Source organism: Microtus pennsylvanicus, chromosome 9 (assembly GCF_037038515.1).
Source record: "Microtus pennsylvanicus isolate mMicPen1 chromosome 9, mMicPen1.hap1, whole genome shotgun sequence".
In the NCBI taxonomy this organism is placed as follows: Eukaryota; Metazoa; Chordata; class Mammalia; order Rodentia; family Cricetidae; genus Microtus; species Microtus pennsylvanicus.
Genome location: NC_134587.1, coordinates 107,304,623 through 107,323,223, shown reverse-complemented (window position 1 = coordinate 107,323,223; position 18,601 = coordinate 107,304,623). Strand labels below are relative to the sequence as shown.

At 47.4% G+C, this 18,601-nt stretch overlaps 1 protein-coding gene across 9 annotated transcripts in view; it reads left to right on the top strand.

Annotated features, from left to right (window-relative positions):
• Eps15l1 (epidermal growth factor receptor pathway substrate 15 like 1) overlaps positions 1–18,601 on the top strand; it is an 82,126-nt gene that overhangs the window by 16,924 nt on the left and 46,601 nt on the right. For 8 of the 9 annotated variants that reach the window (XR_012911877.1, XM_075986972.1, XM_075986971.1 and 5 more), the window contains exons 2-9: positions 2,733–2,774; positions 3,600–3,689; positions 4,229–4,276; positions 7,792–7,887; positions 8,648–8,710; positions 12,027–12,152; positions 14,762–14,821; positions 16,973–17,206. Coding sequence is in view for 8 of the 9 variants with exons in the window: in XM_075986972.1 (XP_075843087.1) it covers positions 2,733–2,774; positions 3,600–3,689; positions 4,229–4,276; positions 7,792–7,887; positions 8,648–8,710; positions 12,027–12,152; positions 14,762–14,821; positions 16,973–17,206 (759 nt within the window). In the remaining variant the exon portion in view is untranslated. The remainder of the gene's footprint in view (positions 1–2,732; positions 2,775–3,599; positions 3,690–4,228; positions 4,277–7,791; positions 7,888–8,647; positions 8,711–12,026; positions 12,153–14,761; positions 14,822–16,972; positions 17,207–18,601) is intronic. The other variant, XM_075986974.1, reaches the window with a different exon arrangement.

The following is an 18,601-nucleotide window of genomic DNA, read 5'->3' as shown; positions in this document are numbered from 1 at the left end:
CGGGGACCACTGCCCTTATCATGAGCTGGCTGTGACTGAGTGAGGTCTTTGCTCATGCTTGTTTCACAGATTGGCCATGACTGAGGCTTGGGTGGTGTCACAGTGAACACTCAGGCAGCCTGCAGGTGTCACTTCAGTGTCCCCAGGAAGCCATGACATAAGAGGAATCATGGCTCATGTCTGATCTGCCCTGCTTCCTTGTGTCTGTCCACAGTATTACAGTGTGAGCACTAATAAAACCTTTGCTATTGTTGTCCTACCCCTAGGCTTGTGGGACTGTGGCTTCTCAGGATGGATATCTAGCTCCAGGGGTGGAACAGACTTTCGTGAACCTGGCTGTGGCCGCCTCTCTGGATACTGGGCTGTGTTTCTCTTGATCATGGATCTGGTAGTTTTGCTTGTTTTGGGTTTTGTTTTGACCGGGGCTGGCTCTCTCTGTGTTGCTCAGATTAGTTAGCTTTGAACTCACTGGCTTGAGTGTGGCTCTTGTTACTTCTAGGCCCTTGGGAAGCTTGAGCCAAAACATGCACCAAACCTACCGCTGTCTATCATTGAGCCACAGTGTCTTGAGAGTGGATGCTTGGTGTACTTGGGTGCTATGGAATTGAACTACCTCCAAAAACTTGAGGAAAATATTTCCAGTCTAGACTTTACCATTGAGACCTGTGAGGTAGATGAGCTATGGCAGGTACTGTGCCATTGGCACCTTTTCTCACACATGACAAACAGCCTGTCTCCTTTCTGTCAGTCTTACTGCTCTGGGGAGGTTGTTCTAGAGACTTGCTGAAGTATTTAGTTATGGATGTGTGTGCATGCATACTGCTTGTGTGGAGAGGTTAGATGATAACTTGGGGGAGTCTGTTCTCTCCATCTTATGGGTTCTGGAACTCAAATTCAGGTTATCAGGTTTGTAGAGCAAGCACATTTACCTGCTGAGATGTCTTGCTAACCCTGCATAGTGGCATTTTCATATGTTCTTTCTCTAGCATTTGCTCCAAGCCTTAGGTCTTTTCCTGCTGTTCCACCTCTCCCCCTCTCTCTCCCCTGCAGCCCTCTGTACTTTCCCTCCTGCCTCTCATTGTCTGGGTATTTTGCTCTGCTCACAGGTGCCTGGTTCCCCCAGAGAAACTGATTATAATTGCATTGTTTTGAATCTGAAATGATCTCGTGCTGTTCAGTGCTGGTTCAGAGCTTGGGGTTCCTGCCCTGGATTATCCTTTTGCGGTCACAGGACAGCATCCCTTCTGACTCAGTCTCTTGACCGCTAGCATCACAGGCAGCCCAGGCCAAGGAAGTTTATTTATTTGTTTATAAAGACAGAATCTCACTATGAAGCCCTAAGTAACCTGAAACTCACTATGTAGATCAGACTGGCTTCAAACTCACAGAGATCCTCCTGTCTCTGTCTCCTGAGTTCTGGGATTTGAAAGTGTGTGCCACAACTTAAGGAAGGTTTGATAAACCTCTTAGGAGCGCTCAGCCTCTCAGTCTCCCTGCAGCTGTGTGGATGACACCCTTTAACTTATCCATCTCTCTCTTCATTCGACCCTGGTGTGTTTTGTGCTGGATGTCCAAGGCCTGGGCCATTGGTCAAGAAGAGATTTGCCTCTTGTAAGCTCTGGTGGTTGGGAAGGCCAAGCAGGACACCTACATCTGGCCAGGCAGAGGGAGTGGGCAGAACACTCCCCTATGGGGACAGGGTGATAGCAGCCTGATGCTTCAGAGTATGGAGCCCCCTTCTTAACTGTTACTTCTCCCAGTTCTCACTGGGGTTGATGCTGCCTGCATTTGAGCTTCAGCCTCCATAAAACACCAACATAGGGAAGCCCTTTTCATATAGTTACTTTTTTGGGGGGGGGGGGCAGGGTCTCACTACATAGTCTAGGTTGTCTTGACTCACAAGACTTCTGCCTCGGCCACCCCTCTGTCCAATTCTGTGAGACCCCACTGCTGCATAGTGGCTGTTTACTTCCTCATTGGGGTAGTTTGCTCCCCCAGATGACTTCTTCCTCCCCATAGAGGGGTATGCTGTTGAGGCCAGTGAGGGACGGAGGTGGTAGTTAGAGCCCGATAAGTAACCTTACTTTCCGGGCATGTTCTGGGCTGAACAAGGGGTGTCATTGGTGTGGAATGGAGGACTCTTGGCTTTCCACACAGATGAGTGGATGCTTTCAGTTTGAGGCTGTCTCCATCCTGGAGGATGCTGCAGCATGAATCTGTGTGCTGTCACTTGTCGGGAGACTGGCAGAGGACAGGACGGGTGCATTCTGGTGACTCAGGGTCACATCCAGAAACTCCACCCACACACGAGGTGAGGAAGGAGGCTCTACCACTGCCTCTCCCTCGGCGAGCCTCATTGCTGGGGTTTGGCTTTGCTCTGGCTGCCAGGTGCACACATTCTTACCAGAACCAGGGTGTATTTTGGTGATGGCAAAACATTGTGTATTGTCACCTTAGAAGTCTGGCAGGAGTTCAAGAGGAGCTTGGGACTGGGTGTGAGTTTCTGCCTCTAATATCAGCACTCAAGAGCCAGGGTCAAGAGGATCACTAGGAGTTTAAGGCCAACCATGGCTATCTAGCAGTGTCTTGTTCCAACACAAATGAAACAAAACAACCAAAGGCCAGCTTGGACAACACCTGAAGAGGAAAAAGCCCAAAACGGGAGGGTACTTTTGTGCTGTCAGGCCATATGTCCACTTGTGACCACTTTCTGACTTTTCTGTTCTGTTCAGATTCCCAGTGGAAATCCATTATATGAATCTTACTACAAGCAGGTATGTCTAATTGCTATCTTCTTGTTTTACATTTTAATTTATTTTACTGTGTAGGTGTGAATGTGTTCACTTGTGCCATCGTGTGCCTGTAGCAGTCAAGGAACAACTCTTGGGATCAGTTCTCTCCTTTCGCCACGTGGGTCCCAGAGATCAAATTCAGGCTGTCAGACTTGGTAGCAGGAACCTTTGTCCACTGACCATCTCTCCAGTCCACCAGTGCCTTTTTATATATTGTGTATGTAATCGTGTGTGCATGTGTGTGCTAGTACTGGAGATGGAACCCAGAGGCACCCATCTTTGTTGTTGAAGTTGGGAACACACTTAAAGCAACTTTTTGTGAACACATATGGAGACAGCATCTGTAAGTGGTTGTGTCGACTCCTGTGAACACACGTGGAGATAGCTTAGCTACCTCTGCATCTGTAAGTGGTTGTGTCGACTCCTGTGAACACACATGGAGATAGCTTAGCTACCTCTGCATCTGTCAGTGGTTGTGTCGACTCTTGTGAACACACGTGGAGATAGCTTAGCTACCTCTGCATCTGTAAGTGGTTGTGTCGACTCCTGTGAACACACATGGAGATAGCTTAGCTACCTCTGCATCTGTCAGTGGTTGTGTCGACTCTTGTGAACACACGTGGAGATAGCTTAGCTACCTCTGCATCTGTCAGTGGTTGTGTCGACTCTTGTGAACACACGTGGAGATAGCTTAGCTACCTCTGCATCTGTAAGTGGTTGTGTCGACTCCTGTGAACACACATGGAGATAGCTTAGCTACCTCTGCATCTGTCAGTGGTTGTGTTGACTCTTGCTGTCCTTTTTTAGGTGGACCCTGCCTACACAGGGAGAGTTGGGGCCAGCGAGGCTGCGCTGTTTCTGAAGAAGTCGGGGCTCTCTGACATCATCCTGGGGAAGGTAGGGAAGATGAAGCATAGTCTCCTAGCTATGCAGACCCTCCCTGAGTAGCGCCAGGACACTCAGAGCTTCTTTGCCGTAGCTGGTGGAGCTAAAGGCCTTTAGAACTAACCTTTCAATCCCATCCTAGCATTTGAGAGGCTAAGGCAGAAGGATCATGAGTTCCCAGCCAGCCTGGGCTATATAGTATAACCTGTTTTGAAAAAAATAAATCAAAGCAACAGTGCTAAGCATGGCAGAGAGCTCCCTTAATCCCAGCTCTCTTGAGGCAGAGGGCTATGGATCTCTGGAGTTTGAGGTCAGTCTTAGATGGTGGTCCCCGTCAAGGTAGAGTGCTTCTGGTGTCTTGATAGCTGTGGGTTTGCATTGCTATGTAATGATTGAATAGGGAGCTAAGTGGGCATCTGGGGTTCTTTGGGCCCTGCCACCAAATGGCTGTGTGCCTGGCAGAGTTATTGGTCCCAGCGCCCATGGCAGAGAAGCAGTTAATGTGACTTGTGACGACAGTCATACTTACAGGCATTTTTATGTCTCCACAGATATGGGACTTGGCGGACCCTGAAGGTAAAGGGTTCTTGGACAAACAGGTATATACACATACACAGAGCAGGGGAGGGGCTGGGCACCCCTGAGGCTGGGCAACTTGTACATTTCTTCCACTGTCTGCTATCATCCACACACAGCTCCCAGGCTCAAGTGAGGAATTCTCACTTTGGAGTACAGGTCTGTAAATATCCAGCCCCTGACTCAGTGACATGCCTTTGACTGTCTTGGGACTGTCTCAGCGTCTTTACCTGCTGGTGTCATAAAATTGCCCTGACAGAAGCAGCTCTGGTGAAAGGGCACCTGTGACTCACAGCTCTAGGCACAGCCATTTGGGACAAGTCAAGCTGGAACCTGAAGTAGCTGGTCACATCCAGTCAGAAGTACAGGGACCTGAATGCTCTCTTGTGTTCATTCAGCCCAGGGCCTAGCCCAGGGGTGTTGCACCCACACATCCCAGGAACCTCTCACAAGCCCACCTAATTGAAGCAGCTCCTCACTGAGACTTCTTCTGAGGTAGTTCCCATTGTGTCACTAAACAGCAAGGGGGCTGGAGAGAGGACTCAGCTGTAACCAAGTTCAGGTACCAGCACCTACATTTGTCAGCTTACAGCCACCTCTAACTCCAGCTCTGAGGGATCTGATGCCTTCTTCTGGCCTCTCAGAGCACCCACCCTTACATACATGTATACATACATACACACCTTTAAACAAAACAAACCTAAACATCGTGAAGAATTTACCAGTGATTAAAGCACTTTAAAGATTTAAGGTAATTAAAATAAATTGTACTGTGTATGGTAGTGCACACCTTTAATCCCAACACTCAGGCAGCAAAGGCAGATGGATAGATCTCTATGAGTTTGTGGCCAGCCTAGTCTACATATGGAGTGCCAGGCCACCCAGGACTATGCAGTGAGACTTTGTCTCTTAAAAAAACCAATCAAACAAAAAACCCCACAGGAGTGGAGGGGAGACTAGAAAAAAAATTGTGTGTGTATGTGTCCAGACCATGGAGGTCAGAAGGAGGTGCTAGATCCCCTGGAGGTGAGGTGATCTGCAGTTGGGAGCTGCCTGATTGGGGTGCTGGGAACTGAACTCTGCAGGAGAAGCATGTGCTCTTAACCACAGAGCTATGTCTTCAGCCTAAAGACTGTTTTTTTTTTTTTTTTTTTTTTGATTTTTCAAGACAGGGTTTCTCCGTAGCTTTTGGTTCCTGTCCTGGAACTAGCTCTTGTAGACCAGGCTGGCCTTGAACCTTGAACTCACAGAGATCCTCCTGCCTCTGTGCCACCACCGCCCGGCCAAGACTGTTGTTTTTCAAAGTAATTTTAGAATTCTCTAAAGAGATCAAGTGTAGTTGAGTGGGTTCCTACACACCCTTTCTAGCCCATGTTTGTAGCCAGCTCTTCCCAGGGATGCCTGGTCACACAATTCCAATGCTGTGTCACTGCTGTGGTTACAGCACTAACCAGGGCTTGCAGTCAGGCTGGGTGTACCATGGAGGTGTGTACAGATCAGCCTGCCTCTCAAGCCTCCCCTTGGAGCCCTGGGATCTGCTCTTCAGGAGTATTCTGAGTGGAATTGTGTTTGTCCTGAAGTTCTGGCTGTGGGAGCCTTACACAAGGCTTTACGGTGCTGTGCTCACAGGGCCTGGGTGCAAGTGAGTTCCCCAGCTCTTCCCCCAAGGTACTGTCTGAACTGCTCTGTGTTCTAAGGCCTCAGCCTGTCCGTCTGCTGGCCACTGACCACCAGCACCTCCCACCCTTGTGATTGGGTTGCTCGGCCGCTTAGTGAAGGTGCTGAGGGACCTGATTTGATCCCTCTGACCACCATCCTGCCCTGTTTTCATGTGATTCTCCACAGCTCCTGTGAACATCTCTATGAAAGGCGTAGCTCTCTCCCCATGTTCTTAGGCCAGGAGAGAAGCTCTGCTGTAGGGTGCACACCTGCCCTAGCCTGTGCCACTGATAAAACCACAAGCACCTGGAGAGGAAGGGTTACTTGATTTACAGATTACAGTCCATCATTGAGGAAAACCAAGAACTCCGGGCAGGAACTGGAGCAGAGGCCATGGAGGATCAGTGCTTCCTGGCTTGCTTCCCTGGCTTGCTCCATATGGGGCTTGCCCAGCCTGCTTTCTTATAGAATTTAGGACTGCCAGCCCAGGGGTGGCACTGTCTGTGTGAATCATTAATTAGGAAAGTGTTCCACAGACAGGTCCACAGGCCAGTCTGATGGAGGCAGTTCCTTGATCAAGGTTCTTTTTCAGCTGACTTTATTTTCTGCTAGTTGACAACTCATCACAGAACACAGGCCCTGCTAGCACTCAGGAGGCTGAGGCAGAAGAATTGAGAGTTCCCCTTTAGACTCAACTGCGTAGTTAAAGAACCTGTTTCTAAAAGGAAGCCAGAGGAATGCTTACTGTTCTTGCAGAGAATTGAGTTCAGGCCCCAGTACCCCCAGGGCAGGACTGCTTACAACTGCCTGTACCTCTGGGCTCTGAGGGTGGCACATACCTTTAATCCCAGCACTTGGGAAGCAGAAGCAGGCAGATCTTTGAGTTTGAGGCCAGCCTGTTCTACAGAGCGAGTTCCAGGACAGGTGCCAAAGCTACACAAAGAAACCCTGTCTTGCAAAACCAACAAAAGAAAAAGAAAGAAAAAGGAGGTCAGTGAGATAGTCCCTCTGGTGAAGGTGCTGCCAAGCCTGATGACCCGAGTTCAGTTCCTAATCCCTAGACTCACATGGTGGAAGGAGAGAGCTGAATTCCCTCAGGATGCACATGACCCCTCTTCCCAAATAAATATCAATAGTTAGTTAGTTTCTTTCTTTCCTTCCTTCTTTCTCCCTTCCCTTCCCTTCCCTCCCCTCCCCTCCCCTCCCCTCCCCTCCCCTCCCCTCCCCTCCCCTCCCCTCCCCTTCCCTCCCCTCCCCTCCCCTCCCCTCCCCTCCCCTCCTCTCCCCTTCCCTCCCCTCCCCTCCCCTCCCCTCCCCTCCCCTTCCCCCTCCCCTCCCCCTCCCCTCCCCTCCCCTCTCCTTCCCTTCCCTTCCCTTCCCTTTTTTGAGACAGGGTTTCTCTGTAGCTTTGGAGCCTGTCCTGGAACTAGCTCTTGTAGACTAGGCTGGCCTCGAACTCACACAGATCTGCCTACCTCTGCCTCCTGAGTGCTGGAATTAAAGGCGTGTGCCACCACCACCCGGCTACTAATAGTTTCTTTAAGCAAAAAATTTAAATCCAATACCTGGGCTGAGGCCCGGTTTAGGAGAAAAGTTCTGGCATGGTATTCCTGAGGCTTCAGGTCCTATGCCTGCTCCACAAAAACAGAAACAAAGCGGGCTGTGTATATTTGAGTTGTCAGTCATTGTGAGCGTGTGGACCACTCCAGCATTGTGACCTAGGAGCATTGCCTTTGAGAAAATCCCTTTGCTTGAAACGTTTCAGTGCTCAGTACTCACCAATGGCTGCCTGCTATGGTGTCTGTGGTCATCACAGTGGAAGTGAGAGTTGTTCTGTCCTGCCTTATGCTGTTCATGTCTCCTCTTTTTGGGTCTACAGGGTTTCTATGTTGCACTGAGATTGGTGGCCTGTGCACAGAGTGGCCATGAAGTCACCTTGAGCAATCTGAGCCTCACCATGCCACCACCGAAATTTGTGAGTGTGCAAGCCATCATACTCTCTTGGTCCCATGTGTGCACATCTGTGTGAGTGATGCTCCATGTTTTCTCTTGTCTTTCCTGTGAGATGCGTATATCATAAAATTCCCCATGTTTTACATGCGCAGTTCAACTAGCATGGTGGCACGCCTTTAATTCCAACATTTGGAAGGCAGAGACAGGTGTATTTCTGAGTTCTAGGCCCTAGGCCTGCCTGCTCTACAGAGCTAGTTCCAGACAGCCAGGGCTATACAGAGAAACCCTGTCTTGAAAATAAAACAAAATAAATAAAATGCATAGTTGGGTAGCCCTTAACACATTACAGTGTCGTGCAGCCGTTAGCCTGAGTTCCAATTCTCACCTCCCAAAAGGAAGACTTTGGGCCATGTCTTATTCTTCGTCTCCCCATCTCCCCGTCCTTGGTAGCCACCCATCTTCTTTCTGTGTAGGCTGTCTTTTCTGATGCTGCTCTCAGTGGAGTCACACAGAGTATGGCCTTGTGTGTACATCTTTCACTCAGTCTGCCCAGATCAGAACACTGTACTGTTGTGACTGTGGCTGAGCTCTGTGATGTTGCCTCTACCTTTGGCTGTTGGGAGCAGCACAGCCATGAATGGATTTGCGTGTGCACCTGTGGGTTTACACCTGGGAGGGGAGCTGCGGGGTCATAAGTCATTCCCTGTTTGTGACCTTCCCACTTTGGAATGAGATCCTTTTGGTTGTGTTTGCATATGTGATCCTGTCCTTTTTTTCCTCAGCATGACACTAGCAGCCCACTGATGGCCACACAACCGTCTACAGAGACCCACTGGGCTGTGCGGGTAAGTGCCGTAGTTGATGTGTGCCGGATGTATTGTTTGGAACACTCGGAAGCACCTTTGCCATCTCTATGTCTTCATAGAATCAGAGGATCATATCTGTGCTTGGATTTTGTTTTTAAGATTTTATTTTTAATTGTTTGTATGTCTGTGGTGGGTATGTTGCCCTTGAAGACCAAAGACAACAGGGTTGGGGGAGTGGGGGGCAGCCTGGAGCTGGAATTACCAGCTGTTGTGAGCCACCTAACTTGGGCATTGGAAACTGCACTTGGCTACTCTTAACCTCTGAGTCATCTCTCCAGCCCTTGTTTATTTTGTTTTTTTGCTTATTGAGAAAGGGTCTCATGTCATCCAGTCTAACATCAAGCTCAACCTGTAGCTAAAGCAGCTCCCGTATTCTGATCCTCTGCCTCTGCCTCCCTAGGATGGGGAGGGCAGGCACTCTCGGCTTGAAAAATCAAGTTTCATATTCTTTCAGTGTAGCTGGCAGCTGTGTAGGAGCAAAGGAGCTGAGGATCTGAGGTTGCAGTTAATTTCTATGCTCTCAGGCTGCATCTGGGGCTGTGTTGCTTGTATTGGTTCTTCAAGATAGAGAAGAGACACACTGCTATTCAGCCGTCCAGCTCTGCCATGACCCATCTTCCCTCTCTGAGATGCCTACTGCTTTGCAAAAAACCTCACCCAGCTCTTAAGGTGTTCCTTTTCCATGTAGAAGGACAATGTGGTCCTGCCCCTTGGAAGGACAAACAGGCATGGTGGCTGTCTTAGTGTCTATTTCAGTGAGGAGACACGTGGCCACCACAGCTCTTAGAAAGGAGAGCATTTCAGTGGGGATTGCTTATAGTTTCAGAGGTTTAGTCTATCAGCGTGACAGGAAACCTGGTGGCATGTAGACAGACATGGTGCTGGGGAGGAGCTGAGAGTTCTATCTGTATCTGTATCCACAGGCAACAGGGGAGGGAGAGCCACTGGACCTGACTTGGGCTTTTGAAACCTCAAAGCCCACCCACAGTGATACTTCCTCCAACAAGGCCACACCTACCTCAACAAGGCCACAACTCCTAATAGTACCACTTCTTGGTGACCAAGCATTCAAATCTATAAGCCTTTGGGGGGGGTCCATTCTCATTTAAACCACCACATTCCTACATCCTGGCCCCCATAGGCTTTGTAGCTATAATACATTCAATCCAATTTCAAAAGTCCCCAGTCTGTCACAGTCTTCACACTGTTTGAAAGTCCAAAGTCTCTTCTGAGACTCATGACAACCTCTCTTTGTCTGTCTCTCTTTACAGGGTTTCTCTGTGTAGTCCTGGCTGTCCTGGAACTCACTCTGTAGACCATGCTGGCCTCAAACTCAGAGATCCACCTGTCTCTGCTTCTCAGTGCTAGGATTAAAGATGTGTGCCACCATGCCTGGTCCTAAACTTATCTTTAATTTCTTTTCACAAGTTGGAAGTTTAGCTGCTTGGAGTCTTGCTTGAAGTCACCACTCCCTTTATTTCACTGAGCACTGTACTAACTCCATTACACTTTCTAATGCCCTTTTTCTCCTTGAACTGGACCTCTTGTGATTTTCCTTGCTCAGCTTGCTCCTTTTATTGTGTTAGATCTGAATGAGAGTGACTACTACCAATAGTCAGGCTGCGGAGGTGCACACCTTTAGTCCTAGCACTCAGGAGGCAGAGGCAGAGGCAGGAACACAGATGCGCTTCTTGCCCCTCCTCTGGACTTGTCCTGCTCTTTCATTAAGCAATAGTTTTTTTTTTTTTTTTTTTTTTTTTTTTCGAAACAGGGTTTCTCTGTAGCTTTGGAGCCTGTCCTGGAACTCCCTAAGCAATAGTTTGAATCACTTTTGCCTTGCTAAGAGAAGAGGAAGGAACCTATGACTATCTCAGGGCAAGTAAAAAAAAAAAATCAGAAAGCTGGGCCAGGCAGTGGTGGCACACACCTTTAATCCCAGCAGGTTTCTGTACATTCTGTAAATTCAAGGCCAGCTTGGTCTACAGAGCGAGTTCCAGGACAGTCAGGACTACACAGAAAAATCCTGTCTTAAAAGACAAAAAGGAAAAAGCGAGAGAGTGACCTGTTGTTGGGTTTTCTTTTACTCTAGCCCCATGTTGGAACACTAAAATGTTGGTTTTTTACTCTTTTGGCTTTTTTTGTGGGACCTGCCACTCAGCTGTCAAATCACGTGGAGGCTTATCCTTAATTATAAACGCCTGGCCTTAGCTTTTCTTAATTTGAATTATCCCAACTACCTATTGCTTCTGGGCTTTTCCTTTTCTTACTTACTTGTGTGTATCTTACTTTCACTCTTCCCCTCCACGGCTGGCTGGGTGACTGGCCTCTGATACCCTCCTCTGTCTATGCTTGGACAGACCTAGAGATTCTCAGGAAGGGCTTTGCCCTGTTTAGTTTGTTTCTCTGACACAGGATCTCCAGTAGCCCAGTCTGACTTCAAATCTCTATATAGCAAAGAATGACCTTGGGCCCCCACCTCCACCTCCTCAGTCCTGGGATTGCAGATGGGCCCTGTGGTTTATGCTGTGCTGGGGATGGAGCCCAGGGATTTTTGTGTATGCTGCACTGAACCACAGCACACTTTTTTTTTTTTCGAGACAGTGTTTCTCTGTGGCTTTGGAGCCTGTCCTGGAACTAGCTCTGTAGACCAGGCTGGTCTCGAACTCACAAAGATCCGCCTGCCTCTGCCTCCCGAGTGCTGGGATTAAAGACATGCGCCACCACCGCCCGGCTCACAGCACACTTTTTAAAACTTCTTCCTTAGTGATGAGATTAGAATTTAAGGCTTCACTGTGCTGAGCCCCATCACAGCTTATGTTTGAACTTTGAGAAGGAAGACTTCTGCTCTTTAAATTGAAGACAGGGTCTCCCCATGTAGCACAGGCTAGCCTGAAGCCCTTCATCTTCCTAGCTCCATCTTGAGTGTTGGAATGAGAAGTATGAGCCATTGGCCCCACTAGAGGTTGATTTGGACCATGTTTGCTACCAAACTAGACATCTAATAAGGTTCCTTGAGCCTGCAAAAGCATCGCCCTACTTGGCTAGGTCCCTTTTGCCATGAGGCAGAGCAAGATATGGACCAGCTTCTCTTGTGCTCACCATGGCCCCCAGGCCACAGTGCCAGGGAGCTATCCCCCACCCCACTCCACCCCACCCCACCCCACCCCACCCCCAGCCATAAATTCTCTATCCCCAGCTTGCTCACCCTAGAACAGCTGAGCTCTGTATAGACAAGCCTGGATTTGAATCCAAACTGTGTACTCTGTACTCATTCCAGCTCCTTCTTTCCTGGTAGGTGGAGGAGAAGGCAAAGTTTGATGGCATCTTTGAAAGCCTTCTACCAGTCAATGGTCTACTCTCTGGAGACAAGGTCAAGCCAGTCCTTATGAACTCGAAACTCCCTCTGGATGTGCTGGGCAGGGTAAGGCCTGGGTGCTGTCCCGTCCCGTCCTGTACTGTGGTGTGTCTGTCCGCTAACAGTCACCTTTCCCTCCCACCGTGCACTGTGCCACCAGGTGCGTCCTATGTGTCTGGCTCTTCTGTAGTTGGAGGATCAGGACTGCTCTTCTGCTGCTGGGAAGATACTGGCATCCATCTTCTTATGACAAGAGGCAGGGGCAGAAGGGAGATGGCTAGATGTACCTATAAGAGCAGAGCCTGCTCCAAGCCTGCCCAGCACTGAACCCCTTTCTTTTGGGTATTTGTTTCTTTCCATTTCTTTTTAAGAAGCTGTCTGCACAGGAGTAGATGTACATGAGGACTTCAGAAGACAACCGTGTGTGCACTCTTCAACTGCTGGCTACTGTTTTTTAGACAGGGTCTCTCCCTGGGCCTGGAATGTACTAAGTAGCTGGCTGGCCAAGAGTCCAGGCTTCATTCTGTCTATGTCTCCCCAGTACTGGGGTTACAAGTGCATGCTACCACATGTAGCTTTGAAGAACAAGTGACGTTGGTTTTTTTTTTTTTTTTTTAGATTTCATTGTGTTTCCCTGGTTGACTTGAAACTTATTATATAGACAATATTGGCCTTGAATTCACAGAAATCTGTTTGCCTCTGCCTCCCATGTGCTAGATTAAAAGCGTGTGCCACCATGCTATCTACATTTAAAAACTAAGTAAAACTAACTGAGCTTGTTAGGCTTTGCGGCAGCACCTTTACCTGCTGAGCCATTTCATTGGCCTTTGTCTTCTGTTTTTAAGCAGATGCTTTTTCCTGCCTGTCAGTTTTGAGGTTTAAGCATTTTCAGCTCTGTTGCGGGTTTAGAAATAGTCTTAGATACTCCTTTTTTGGTTTTATCATTTACCCCATCTTGACTGGGGATAACCTTAAATTCCCAATCCACCTCCATAGTGCATTTCATCTATCTGTCTGTCTGTCTATCATCTATCTGTCTATATCATCTATCATCTATCTACCTATCTATCATCTACCTATCTATCATCTATCTACCTATCTATCATCTATCTATCTATCTATCTATCTACCTATCTATCATCTATCTATCTATCTATCTATCTATCTATCTATCTATCTGCCTTAGTTTTGGTGGCTGTGGACATGCATACCTATAATCCCAAGAGACTGAAGTAGGAGGATCTAAAGTTTGAGGCCAGCCCAGTCTGTAGCAGGACCCTGCATCAGGAGCCTCTCATCAAAAATGAACCTCAGATTTGTTCATATTAGTGCAGTGTGTTTGGCTCCAGACCCCCCCACTATAGGCACGATTCCTTTAGAGGGATGTGGCTGTGGCCTAAGATTTCATCCTGCCAGCCTGCTTCCTGGTGTATGTGGGACAGGCAAGCTTATTGTCATCTGTGAGGCCTTGCTACAGAGGGACCATGGGTGTTCAGTCAGAGCCCAAGTCCCTAGCCTCCAGCAGAGCCTAAAAACAGCAAACATTGTCCTTGGTGGCTCTCAGAGATCATTTCCTGATGCTCATTAGATGTGCCTCTGTCAAGTTCTAGACTACAGGCGTGTGCAGCATTTCCAGTTACATTTTAAATTAGACTTTAAAATCTGTGATACAGGGGCTGGAAAGATGTCTTAGGGCTTAAGAAAACTGCAGAGGACCCCAGTTTGACTCAAATTTCAGTTGAAAGAGTTGCCTGGGATGTGGTTTTTATCCTAGCCTTTGTAGGCACAGTGAACATGTTTTAGGAAGGGTATAGGTCTCAGCTTTGGTCCTCAGCTCCCTCAGAGGATGGTTTTCAGAGAGCTGCAGGGTGGCAGGGTTGTTTTGATTTCTTGTTTTGATCTTTTTAGGTAGGGTTTTAGTCCCTGTTCTATATTGCTGTGAAGAGACACTATGATCGTGGCAACTCTTTTAAAAGGAAGCATTTAGTTAAGGTTTGCTTACAGTTTCAGGTTAGTCCGTGATCATCACTGCAGGAAGCATGGTGGCAGGCAGGCAGGCACGGTGCTGGAGCAGTAGCCGAGAGCACACATTTGATCCACTGGCAGAGATGCAGGGAGAAACTTGATCTGACCTGCTTTGGGCATTTATCCTGCAGTGACACAACTAACTCTTCCAACAAGACCACACCTCCTAATCCTTAACAGCTCATCAGCTGAGGACTAAGCATGCAAATATGTGAGCCTATGGGGGCCATTTCCATTCAGACCACCACAGATAACCTGTATACTCTAGGCTGGTCTTGAGCTTCCAATCCTCCTGCCTTAGTCTCTTGTCACAAACCAGCTCTTAAATGCTTTTCCTCCTCCTCCTCCTCCTCCTTCTCCTCCTCTTCTTTCTCCTCTTCTTCCTCCTCCTCCTCTTCCTTCTTCTCTCTTTCTTTCCCTCCCTCCCTCCCTCCCTTCCCCCCTCCCTCCCTCCCTCTCTCTCTTTGTGTGTGCGTGTGTGTGTACATATATATGTGTGTGTGTATGTGGGGGTGTGTGGAAAGACAGATAGACAGCTTCTTAAGTGCCTCTGCTTGCTGTGGCCTCATTCACTATTAACTCAGATGTTGCTTGTGCTGGGTAAGACTTTATAGGCACTTCCTCCCCTTGTATCTGTCTGTCCGTTGCAGGTCTGGGACCTCAGTGACATCGACAAGGATGGACATTTGGACCGAGATGAGTTTGCTGTGGTAAGCTCCTCCCTTTTTGAGGCCTAAGGAAGTACTCACGGGGTGGGTATGGGAGTCTCTGTGTGACATCTTCTAATACTTAGAAAAGGTTCAGGGGCACAGCAGAGTCCGCAGCTGCCTTCACTGATCCAGTGTAGTCTTACAATGCCTGTTCACCATCCTTCCTCCTTTTCTGTCTCTTCCTTCTCCTCCCTCCCCCACTTCCTCCCTCTTCCTCCTCCCATCCCTCCCTCCCCCACTTCTCTCTGTCTCTCTCATACACGCACACTTTTTCCTGGATCATTTTCAAGGAGATAAATTGCCAACACAGTGCCTTTATTTTTGTAATAATTGGAGCTGGTCTTTTTTTAAAATTTTAATTAAATATCCATTCAAATATTTATACTTCCTTCCCTCCTCCCAATCCCCTACGAGGGATTGGTCCACCAATGAGGCAGTGTGCCTGTTCTAATGGGAGCTCACCAGATTCAAGCTGGACCGGGTCTGAATGAGCATGTGATCAAACCAGACTCTCTGATTGAGCTGGTCTTTTGTTTGTTTGTTTGTTTTTGTATTTTTTTTTGAGGCAGGGTCTCAGATAATTGGAGCTGGTCTTTTTTTGTTTGTTTTTGTGTTTTTACAGAGAGACAGGATTTCACTGTGTGGTCCTGGCTATCCTGAAACTCACTCTGTAGACCCAGCTGGCCTCAAACTCAGATATCCGCCTGCCTCTGCCTCCCAAGTGATAGGCTCAAAAGCTTGTGCCACCGCTGCCTGGCTTGAAGCTGGTCTTAAACTCCTGATTCTTCTACCTCTTATTTCCCTAGTTTTAGAATTATACATGAACAGCGCCTGGACTTCCAGTTACATTTTAAAATAGACTTTAAAATCTGTGATATTGGGGCTGGAGAATTGTCTCAGGGCTTAAGAGCATAGCAGAGGACCAGGGTTTGATTCCCGTCTCCTTCATGGACACTCACAGCATCTGTACCTTCAGTTACAGGAGATCTGACACCCTTTTCTGGCCTCCTGAGCTCTGCACACACCTAATGGACAGACACACAGGCAGGCAAAACACTCATAGATAGAAAAATAAATCTCGAAAATCTGTGATTTTTGTCAGTGTGTACCTGTCATCCTAGTACTCAGAAGGCTGAGGCAGGAGGATTGGGATTCATATCAAGACTGCCTCCATATAAATAAATACATAGACATGATTTAGAACACGTCTCTCTGCTCCCCTGCCTGTCCTCTCTCTGTCCCCTCTGGGATCTACTCCGTGTCTCCTGAGTATTTTGAAGTAGAAGCTCCTTTCAGGGTCTGTGCACTTCCAGATTTCAGAAATTTGGTAATCAAGCTTAGTGGTCATACCTCATACTGATGGACTCAGGGCTGTTACATACATGTATTTCACTTTTCCTGTTTGTTCTTGGCTATTACAACTTTTTTATTGCTAATAGATTAATAACGATTGAAATAAAGTAATTGCAGCAAAGACTGGGGCTCAGTGGGTAGAGTACTTATTAGCGTGCACAAAGCCCTGGAGTCATTCCATGCCACATAAATCAGGTGTGGTGGCACATGCCTGTAATCTCAGCACTCTGGAGGTGGTCACAGCAGGAAGATCAGGTGTTCAAGGTCAGTTATTTAGTGAGCATGAGGCCAGCCTGAGAAACATGTCTCAAAACAGTCATGGCAATGTACTGTAATGGAAGTGTTACGAATGTGGTCTTTTGTTTCTGGAATTTCCTACCTAACATTTCAGACCACGGGTAATTCAAACCTTGGCAAGGAACCCTCAGATCTGGCTGTGTGGTGTCTGGGCAGTTGTTTCTGCTCATAAGGAACCCTCAGAACTGGCTGTGTGGTGTCTGGGCAGTTGTTTCTGCTCATAAGGAACACTCAGAACTGGCTGTGTGGTGTCTGGCGGTTGTCTTTGCTCACAAGGAACCCTCAGAACTCTGTGGTGTCTGGATGAATGTCTGTGCTCACTTCACTTGCCTAAATTCAATATGGCTCAAGAAGCTGCAGAGGAGGCTGATGTCTGAGAAAAGATGAACAGATTCCTTGGAGCCTCTAGGGTTTCCCATGGCTCCCAAGACTGCACGAGACTCTCTTTCAGTTCTGTGGCCCCTGCCCCTCAGTTCCTTTCTCTTCTCGTTGGCACCACAGGCCATGCATTTGGTGTACCGCGCCTTGGAGAAGGAACCAGTGCCCTCCGTCCTGCCCCCATCCCTCATCCCACCCTCCAAGAAGAAGAAGACAGTGTTTGCAGGAGCTGTGCCTGTCCTGCCTGCCAGCCCCCCACCCAAAGACAGCCTCCGCTCCACGCCATCCCATGGCAGCGTCAGCAGCCTCAACAGCACAGGCAGCCTGTCTCCAAAGCACAGTGTCAAGCAGACTCAGGTCAGTGTCCACTGTCCGGTCCTGCACGCATCTACCTACCTACCTACCTACCTACCTTCCTTCCTTCCCTCCCTCCCTCCCTCCCTCCATCCCTCCCTCCCTCCTTCCTTCCTTCCTTCCTTCCTTCCTTCCTTCCTTTTAATTGATTTTTATTGAGCTCTACATTTTTCTCTGGTCCCCTCCCTGCCTCTCCCCTCTCTTTTCTTTTACATATGAGGGTGCCCTTGAATTTGGGGCATAGATGTTCAGTATTGAGATTTCCTCTTGATGGATTTTTCCTGTGACTAAAATGAAATGTCCTTTTTTGTCTCTTTTGATTGATTTTAGTTTGAAGTCTATTTTGTTAAATATTAGGATAGCTACACCCACTTGTTTCTTAGGTCCATTTGATTGGAATATTTTTTCCCAACCCTTTAATCTGAGACGATGTCTATCTTTGAGGTTACGGTGTGTTTCTCGTATGCAGAAGTATGGATTCTGTTTTTCCTATCCAATCTGTTAGCCTATGCCATTTTATAGGTGAGCTGAGTCCATTTATATTAAGGGATATTAATGACCAGTGATTACTATCTCCTGTTAATTTAGTTTTCATGGTTGGTGATGTTTATTTGTGTGCTTTTCCCTTCTTTGGAATTTACTGCTGTGAGACCATCAATTGTCTGTTTTTGTTGGTATAGTCGACTTCCTTGGGTTGGAGTTTTTCTTCTAGTATTTTGTGTAGGGCTGGGTTTGTGGCTAGGTATTGGTGAAATCTGATTTTGTCACGGGATATCTTGTTTTGTTCTTCAGTGGTGATTGACAGTTTTTCTGGGTATAGTCGTCTGGGCTGGCATCTCTGGTCTCTTAATGTCTGCATAACACTTGACCGCGACCTTCTGGCTTTCATTGACTCCAATGAGAAGTCAGATATAATTCTGATAGGTCTACCTTTATATGTTATTTGGCCTTTTTCCTTTGCAGCTCTTAATATTCTTTATTTATTCTGTATGTTTAGTGCTTTGATTATAATGTAGCGAGGAGACTTTTTTTTTTTTTGATCCAGTCTGTATGGTGTTCTGTAAGCTTCTTATATTTTTCTTTAGGTTGGGAAAGTTTTTTTCTATGATTTTGTTAAATATATTTTCTGTGCTTTTGAGTTAAACTTCTCCTTCTTCTATACCTACTATTCTTAGGCCTTTTCACAGTGTCCCATATTTCCTGGATATTTTAGGTTAAGCTTTTGTTAGATTTAATGTTTTCTTTGACTGATGAGTCTATTCCCTCTATTATATCTTCAGCGCTTGAGATTCTCTCTTCCATCTCTTGTATTCTGCTGATAATGCTTGCGTTTGCGGTTCCTGATCTTTTTCTCATGATTTATGTTTCTATAATTCCCCCAGCTTGTGTTTTCTTTAT